We start from the raw sequence: 9,661 nt of genomic DNA on the forward strand, positions 1-9,661 counted from the left end.
CCATACCTTGCCAAAAGTTTATTTACAATTATTTATTTATTTTACTTGCCATTTAATTTACATGTTCTTCATTTACTTTAATTGCTAATTAAACCATTTGCTCCTCACTCTCAAAACCCCAATTTACAATCTCCATAACCAATAATAAGAACATACTTCCCTGCAGTTCCTTGAGAAGACGACCCGAGATTTGAATACTTCGGTTATCAATTTATTTAGGGGTTTGTTACTTGTGACAACCAAAACGTTTGTACGAAGGGATTTTTGTTGGTTTAGAGACTATATCTACAACGCGACTGTTTTTATGAAATTCTTTACTGGCAAAAATCGCAACGTCAGCTGATGAGCAGGCGAAGTTTCTGGTGCCAGATGGCGATTTGTCAAGGATGAATCCTTGTAAAGTTATTGTTGGGGGCGAATTGGTTGAGGATGATGACAATATTGAGGGTCAGGGCAAGAATCCTGATTCCTAGTTATTGTAAAGCTTTTATTTGTGTGATGGCTTTCGTACTAGTTATGTTTTGTTTGTTGTGCCTTTAGAGGGCGGATGTTAGTACTTTTTGGTGAATATGCAATTGAAACTGTTTCCTCGAGTAGAGGTTTGCTTATTGCTCCTTTAATATATTTAGACTAGTGCTTGCAAACATTTTGTATTAGTTGATTCGTATTGGGTTTGGATAGATTGTGTTTTCTGATTGATGGGTTGGGTTGTAGGATCGTGGGAGCGTTGAGTTGGTATATTCAATTGTATTTTTCGATATTTGATAAGTTTGCTTGAGTACACAATAGGTGGTATTTGTTTGTTGGAAATTTGATAAAGTAGTGCAGTAGAGATAGGTTTATAGTTCGTAATATTATTTTGTTGGAAAGTGCGGGGTGGTGTGCCTCATTAAAACCTCTCCAGCAAAACCCTCCTTAGGGAAAAAAATCTGGTAGTAGAAAAAAGAGTGCATCACCGTGAAAGACTTATAAATTAGCTGGAATACAACTTTAGGGAGGATATGTTCCATGTGTTTGGTAGAATAGTTCCATCAAGCTTTTGTATTTTGTAAGCCCCCTTGCCGATAATTTTGTGCACTTTGAATGGTCCTTCCCAGTTTGCACCTAGTTTGCCATGTCCTTGTGGCTTTCGTATGTCTTTGACTTTTCTAAGTACGAGGTTTCCTTCTGAGAATGTCCTGGGTTTGATCTTCTTATTGTATTTCCGGGCTATAGCTCGTTTTGTTGCTAGCTGCTGGAGCGTTGATCTGTCTCGATCTTCCTCTGTGAGGTCGAGCTCGGCCTTTCTTCTTTCTATGTTGTCGCTTTCACTTGTACTTGTGGTTCTGTTACTTTGTAGGATACCTCAATTGGTATCATAGCGTCACACCCGTATACTAGTCTGAAGGGTGTTTCTTTTGTTGATGATTGTTCGGTGGTGTTGTAGCTCCAAATCACTTCAAGGATGAGCTCAGCCCACTCTTCTTTTGAGTCTTCTAGTTTCTTTTTAAGTTCCTGCAAAATTATCTTATTGGCGGCCTCGGCTAGACTGTTAGTTTATGGATGTTTAACTGAGGAGAATTGTTGGATTATTTTGAAATTTTGTAAAAAGTTTGTGAATCGTTGATCTATAAATTGTCTGCCGTTATCAGTAATAATGAATTGAGAGATACCAAAACGGCATAGTATGTTTTTCTATACAAAAGAGATCATTTTTTCAGAAGTGATTTTTGCCAATGGTATAGCCTCTATCCATTTGGTAAAATAATCTATAGCAACAATTAGAAACTTAACCTGGCCTAGAGTGGGAGGAAATGGTCCGAGGATGTCTAGCCCTCATTTATTGAATGGCCAGCATACCTCGGACGTGTGTAACTGCTCGGCTGGGTTGTGGATTATTGGCGCGTGGCATTGACATTGATCGCAGTGGTTTACTTTATGCATGCAATCTTGCTTTATTGTCGGCCAATAATAACCATCTCGGAGGATTTTGGCGGCTAGGCTTCGGCCTCCGATGTGTGTGCCGCATACTCCTTCGTGGACTTCGTCCATGGCCAGCTTTGCTTCGGTTGTGCTTAGGCATCGAAGGAGGGGTCTCGTGAATCCCCTCTTGTATAGCTCGGTTCCAAGTATGGTGTAGAAGCTCGCTCGTCTTTTGAATTTCTTTGGGTCTTGGATGTTGTTTGGTATGAGTCCTGTCTTCAGATAGTTTATGAGTGGTGATCTCTATTCGTCTTCCTGCGAGACACTTGCAACTGTTGTTAGCGTAACACTGGGCTCGTCCAGTGTTAGTTGTGATAGTATAGGGGTTTTGTCTTGGCTTCTTGTGGTTGCTAATTTTGAGAGGAGGTCCGCTCTGTTGTTTTATTCCCGAGGTATATGGAAAATACTAAATTTATGGAAATTTCTTATAAGGTTACCTACCATTGTGTTGTATTTTTTAAGCAGGGGATCTTTTACCTGAAAGTTATCTGTTACTTGTTGTACCACCAAGAGGGAGTCGCATTTGACATTTATCTGTTTTATTCCCATGGTATGTGCTAGCCATAGTCCAGCTATTAAGGCTTCATACTCTGCCTGGTTGTTACTGGCATGGAAGGTGAACTGTAGTGATTGTTTGAGTTGTATTCCTTGATTGCTTTCGAGGAATATTCCTGCTCCGAAGCCTTTGCTGTTTGAGGCTCCGTCGACGTATAGCGTCCATAGATTATCTCTATGAGCTTGGTCTTCTGGGGTGAGTTTTGCAATGAAATCAGCTAGTGCTTGTGATTTGATGGCGCCTCTGGATTGGTACTGGATGTCATATTCTAATAGTTCGATAGACCACTTGATTAGCTGTCCTGCTAGTTCGGGTTTTGTCAGTATCTGTCTTAAGGGCTGTTCTGTTTTGACCACGATGGTATGACTTTGGAAGTAGTGTCGTAGACGTCTAGCCGTCATGATGAGAGCTAGAGCTAATTTCTCTAATTTTGGATAGCGGTTCTCAGCGCCTTGAAGTGATTTGCTGACGAAGTATACCGGGTGCTGGTGCTTTTCTGTCTCTATTACTAGTACAGAACTGATAGCATGGTTAGTGATGGATAAGTATAAATATAATGGTTTACCTGTTTCTGGTGTTTGGAGGATTGGAGGAGTTGAAAGTATAGCTTTGAGTTCCGTAAAGGCTGTTCGCATTGCTCGGACCAATGGAACTTTTCTTGTTTTCTCAAGTTTCTGAAAAAGTGATGTGACCGTTGCACTATATAGGGCAGGAATCTTGCTAATGCTGTCCAGTTAGTTGCTGTATTTCTTTGACTGTCCTCGGGCTTCGCATGTTGATTATGGCCTGGCATTTTTCGGGGTTTGCCTCAATTCTTCGGCATGTGAACATGAAGCCGAGGAATTTTTCGCTTTGTACTCTGAAGGTGCACTTTTTTGGATTGAGCTTCATATTGTATCTTCGGAGTTGTTGGAATATTTCTGTTAGGTCCTCAACATGGTGTGCTGTAAGTGTTGATTTTGCTACCATGTCATCGACATAGACTTCTATATTTCTTCCGATTTGTTTTGAGAAGATTTTATCCATGAGGCGTTGGTAGGTGGCGCCTGCATTTTTGAGTCCGAATGGCATGACCTTGTAGCAGAAGTTACCATTGTCAGTGATAAAGTCAGTCTTATCTTGGTCGGCCTCATGCATTAGGATTTGGTTGTAACCGGAGTAGGCATTCATGAAACTTAAGCATTGGAAGCCAGAGGAGTTATCAACAAGTTTGTCGATGTACAGGAGGGGGTATGCGTCCTTTGGACAGGCTTTGTTGAGGTCTGTGTAGTCGACGCACATCCTTCATTTACCATTGTTCTTCTTTACCATTACCACGTTGGCTAACCATGTGGAGTATCGGAGTTCCTTGATGAATCTAGCGGTTAGTAGTTTCTGGGTTTCCTCCAATGAGGTTATCCTTTTGTCGGTGCCGAGGTGTCTTTTCTTCTGAGCTATAGGTCGGATTGACGGGTTGATTGCCAGGTTGTGGCAGATGACGTTTGGGTCTATTCCTGGCATATCTGCTGGTGTCCAGGCGAACAGATCAACATTTTGTCTTAAGAGTTCCACCATTTGAGCTCGTTCTGTATCTCTTAGCACGTTTCCGAGGTATGTATATTTGTTCTCGCTGTTTGTTAATTGCACTTTAGTGAGGTCGTCAAGTGGCATTGGGCGCTCTTGGTGGTTGGTCCTCGGATCTAGGTCTACCAGAGGAGGTAATTGTTCTGAGTTGTACACTGCCTGGACATATTGTTGGTCGAGTTGCTTTGGCTATTCGCCCTTTAAGCTGGCGTTATAGCACTGTCTGACCTCCTTTTGGTCTCCATGGATCGTCACCACTTTGTTGTCCTGTGAAAGAAACTTGACACACAAATGTACAGTGGAAACAATAGCGTTGAATGCATTCAACGATGGTCTGCCCAGAATAATGTTATAGGGGCTTTTGCAATCGAATACAAGATATTGTATTTCTAAAGTTCTGCTATTGGGGTAGTCCCCAAAGGTCGTTCGTAACCAAATGTAACCTCGGATAGAGACTCGCTCACCCGAGAAACCTACCAATTCCCCGGATGATGGTTGTAGGACTTTGTCGCTCAGGTTCATCCTTTGGAATGTTGAGTAGAACAATACGTCGGCGCTGCTCCCTGGGTCCATAAGGATCTTTTTTACCAGAGGTTCTTCGACTTGTGCCATAATGACTATGGGGTCGTCTAGGTTTCGATCGACGGCCTTATAGTCCTCGGGGCTGAACGATATTCCTGGTTTGTCCTTGTTCGTTGGCTGAGGCATAGATGATTCTGCCATAGCCATCATAGCTCAGTACGACCTCTTTCTAGCCAAGTTCGTGCATCCTCCACCTGCAAAACCACCAGAAATGAAGTTTATTATTCTGCGGGGTGGATTGTTATCATTGTCTACCTTTCTTCCCTTGTTGCGGAAGTTGTCAATTGTTTTCTGTTGGTGGCCGAGGTCTTCGATGTTTTTTCTTCGTCTGCGAGTGTCTATGTATTTGTCTAACAGTTCCTGGTGTGCCAGTTTTTTGAGGATGTCCTTTGCTATCACACAGTCGTCTGTGGTGTGGCCGACTGGCCGTACTTTTGGTGAAAAGCGCAATACTTGGATCTGTCCACGTGCCTCTGGTCCTGGTAAGTGCCAGCTCTGTTTGGTGGTTTGATGAGCTTGGAATGCAGTATATCTTTCACGATGTCCTCCCTTTTTGTGTTAAAGGGAGTGTACGTGTCGAACTTAGGGGTTAGTCTGAATGGCCTCTAGTCTGTCCTGCTGGCCGGGTTTCTGCTTCGTCTTTCTTCCTCCTTGTTTGGGGTAGATTTTTCTGCTCTCCGCAGTGCTCGGAACTCCTCCACTTCGATTTGAGTTGTTGCTTTTTCTCGAAACTCGGCCAGGGTCTTCGGCTTTGCTATTACAATGGATTCCTGAAACTTCCCTGGTTGGAGGCTGCTTTTCAGGGCGTGGAGATGGACTTCGAGATTTAAGTTAGGTATTTCGTTGGTTGCTTCTGCAAACCTGGTCATGTAGTCTTTTAGGCTTTCATTTGGTCCCTGTTTAATGGTACTCAAATAGTCGGAGTTGTGGACATAGATTTTTGACGCAGCAAAGTGATTTATGAACTGGTCGGCCAACTCATCAAAGTTTGAGATGGAACCATCGGGTAAGTTGGAGAACTAGATGAGAGCGGCCCCGTCCAGGAAGGTTGGGATGGTTCGGCACAGGATGGGGTCGGATTCTTTATTCATGAACATCATGGCGTAGAATTTAGTGACGTGTACATTTGGATCTCCTATTCCTTGGTAGGGTTTTAGGGTTGATGGTAAGGTGAGATTCTCGGGCATTTTGAAGTTCATAACTTGTTTTGTAAAGGGGTTGGTTCTTTTGACGATTGTTTTTGTGGTCTTGGGGGTGGTTTGCTTGGTTTCTAAGGTATGCTCATCATTGTCCTCTTTTTGTTCGGTGTTTTTGTGTTCCCCCTTGGTACGATCGTGCTCCATCTGCCGCAGGAGCTCGGCCATCCTCTGGTTCTCGGCCCTGAGGGCCTCATTGATTGCCAAGATCTCCGATTGGTTGATATTAGAGGGAGCATGGCTTTGCTCGTCCGCCATTTTTTGTGTCCTGCAGAAAGAAGAGGAGATAAAAAATGTACAGAGTAAAAAAAAGTGGGGTTAGAGAATTTTTGGGCCCATGGTGGGCGCCAAATGTTCCGGTATGAGAGTAAACTCCGAGGTATAACTCGTCTTGATGATATTCAAACCAGCTTTCCTTGGAGTGAGGGGAGCGGAATGTCGTCTTCTTTTGGGGAGGCGGTGTTGGGCACCTAAAAAGGGACTCCAACGCTCAAGTCAGTATGAGTATGAGAGAGTTTAGAAGAAAACTAGAGTGAAATTGCGTACTTACAACTGAGTGAGCAATTCGTATATAATGGGGTATGTTGAGGGTGGTTATGCACACTTATCAGACTGGATGGGACCTTTATCCGTTGGTTGCCTTATTTTCAGGATTTGAAGAGAGATTTGGGGAGAGTTCATACGTTGGTTCAGTTCCGAATTTGTTGCTTTTCGGTTTGTTTTACCCTAATGGATCAACACGTAAAGAGGAAAAAAAAGTTAAAATATCCAAAGTGATAAAAAGATTATTTTTACAATTTTATTCTGTCATATATATATATATATATATATATATATATATATATATATAAAATAATAAACTTCTAACTAAGTTAAATTGTATTATTAGAAAGGGTAAAAGAGACAGTAGAGAAAAGGTTTATGTGTATTCAAGTTGTGTAAAATGATACAATATAGAAGAGTATTTATAAGTGTTAAGAAAGTCGAAATAATAAAGATGTAATATCCTATAATAAATATTCAGATATGTTAAATAATGCTAATTGATCCTAATTATACTCTAACACCCCCTCAAACTTAAGTGGCAACTTGAGTTTGAAATTTATTTGCAATAACTAAATAAAAAAATACATAAACTGATAGAACGGGTGGAGATGGAACTGCCGGAAGGAAGCGCAGACGGAACTGTCAGAAGGAAGCGCAGACGAAACTGCCGGAAGGGAATGCAGACGAAACTGTCGAAAGAGAGCACAGACGGAATTGCCGCAAGAGTGGCCAACTGCTGAAAAGATGGTGAACTGCCGAAAAACTGCTGAAAAGTGACAAAGTGCGAAGAGATGACAAACTATCGGAAGGCGACGAAAAACATATGGTTTCTCCATGAGAATAAGTAAGTAGTGGATGAACTAATCGGTGAGGTCAGAAAAGTATCAAAGTATTGACAAAAGAGAAGGAAAAAATGGTACGGAAGAAAAGTATGAAAAGTACGGTAATTTCATCAGAAGAAAATCAATTTATCCTTCCTCAAGGAGGATACTATGGCTCTGATACCATGTTAAAAATGGGAGAGGGAGCAATAGGAAAAAGGTTTGTGAGTATTCAAATTGTGTAAAATGATACAATATATAAGGGTATTTATAGGTGATAAGAGAATCGAAATAATAAAGACGTAATATCTTATAATAAATATTCAGATATGTTGAATAATATTAATTGATCTAATTGATCCTAATTCTACTCTAACAATTATATTCAATTAATTGATATATAATATTAAATTGTGTGATACTTAGATATCTAATCATATCAATTAATTGATATAATTAATCTATCGTAATGAATTATATTTAATGCGTTAAAAGAAATAAATTAAAAAATATTCTAAAAATCATGCTACGTCAATTTTATCATTAAGTGTAGAAATCTAATTTTTATATAATAGAATAGATTTTTATGTCATGGAAGGAAGGTGTGTTCATGAATCATAAGAGAGACTTGTTTTTTTTTTTTTGGTCAAGTGGATTGGACAGCCCCCAATCCTAGACATTACACCCATGCATTACACACTCATACAATCCACCACACACACTACATGGGGGTACACATAAATGGTTCTATATTCCTCCATGAGGATTTGAACCTGGTGCAGCTCTATGGGAGGCAAACAAAGTTGCCATCTGACCAGGCCTCGGCTGCAAGAGAGACTTGTTAAATACCAGCAGAGTTTAGAACTCTTGTAGTTGTCATTTTTGGAGGGTGACTACAAAAATGGAAGGTGTGTGTTCATGACTTAGGAAGCACCGATACGACACGTGATACGGACACGACACGACACAGATACGCCGACACGTTCTTTTTATAAAAAATTGGATACGACACGTTTAGGATACGTTGTGAATTAAAATTTAAATAATATATTAAATTAATAAAATATCATATTGTAAATATAAGAGGAAATATAGTTGCATAAAAAAGTCTAAAAATTATGTAATTATTAAAAAAAATAAAAAATTTTAATCTACTCTTGCCATCTCGCTAACAGAAAATGTATCAATTTCTTCTCCTCTAAGTCTATCATCCGCAAATACCACAGCTTCTATGTTTGGTTTATCTAAAGATAAATACAAAACCTCACTCAGATCTGGACTGTTGTCATCAACTCTGCTTCTATTAATTATTTTATTTTTAAATTTAAATTTTGATTTGTTTTGATTTTAAAATATTTTAAAATGAATAATAACTAGTCACCTATAACATTTTTGTAGTTTTTGTCATTTTTAAGAGCCATTGGGCCAATTTCACAATGGATTTTAAAACCTAGACCGACGAAATGAATAGGCGATCACATGGGCTTTCGTATATCCTGTTTCGTTTGTTAGGAAGAAATATCATGATTATGCACACCAAAACTGGACATTGAGTTTGAGCTGATTCACACGGATTAAAAAAAAAAAAAAATACATAACTCAGGTTTTTTAAAACAGTTTCTAAAAAAGACCAAAAAAAGAAGCTTCTGTTATAAAATAATTATTATTGTAAATGTTCCATTATGTAATATTATTATACATAATGAAATATGAAATAGAATGTGGAATATAGACGTTCTATCATAATAGAATATGAAATATTATCAATTGATAGAGAATGAGTTTCATAATATATTTCTACTAATTAATAAGTGAGTTACGTAGATAATATCTTATTATTATTTATTTTAAAATTTTTATCTATAAATAAATTTTAAAGAAAAGTTATTAAGACACACCAGGAATACATATAATAAAAAACACATATAGCTACCTATTTGAAATAGTATTTTGACTATTTAAAAAAAAATAGCGTCCTTTCAAAAAAAATATATATTATGTATACAATATTATAAATATATTATATTATATTGAGTAATATATATTAAAAATTAATAATAAAATTCTTTTATTCTTTTTTTATAACTTTTTAATTCTCTTTTTATCTATTCATCTTAATTTCACAATCGTTATAAAAATTATTTTCTTCTATTGAGCCGTTTTATTGTTGATGCATTTTTACATAGAACACGACATAGTCTATATAATGTTCTTTTGCGCAAATTTATAAATAAAGTGAAATAATGTTACACATGGAAATCTTTTTATTAACTAACACCAATTAAATAATTTAATATCATAAAAATTAATTATAACTAATATTATTTTAAATTTTATTATTTAATTTGATTAGATTTTGTTCATAGTTCATAACAAAAATTTAGAAACATAACATTACTTAACAAGGTGTAATGTTCAATAAAAAATAAATAAAT

At 38.1% G+C, this 9,661-nt stretch overlaps 1 protein-coding gene across 1 annotated transcript; it reads right to left on the reverse strand.

The window, feature by feature from the left end:
- Positions 1–3,802: 3,802 nt before the first annotated feature.
- Positions 3,803–4,810, reverse strand: LOC140179077 (uncharacterized). Its single transcript, XM_072217678.1, has 2 exons — positions 4,310–4,810; positions 3,803–4,240 (listed from the first exon to the last, which is right to left on the reverse strand). Exons 1-2 carry the CDS (start codon positions 4,808–4,810, stop codon positions 3,803–3,805), a joined length of 939 nt encoding a protein of 312 aa, XP_072073779.1.
- Positions 4,811–9,661: the final 4,851 nt, after the last annotated feature.

This window comes from Arachis hypogaea, chromosome 15 (genome assembly GCF_003086295.3).
Source record: "Arachis hypogaea cultivar Tifrunner chromosome 15, arahy.Tifrunner.gnm2.J5K5, whole genome shotgun sequence".
NCBI classification, from domain to species: domain Eukaryota; kingdom Viridiplantae; phylum Streptophyta; class Magnoliopsida; order Fabales; family Fabaceae; genus Arachis; species Arachis hypogaea.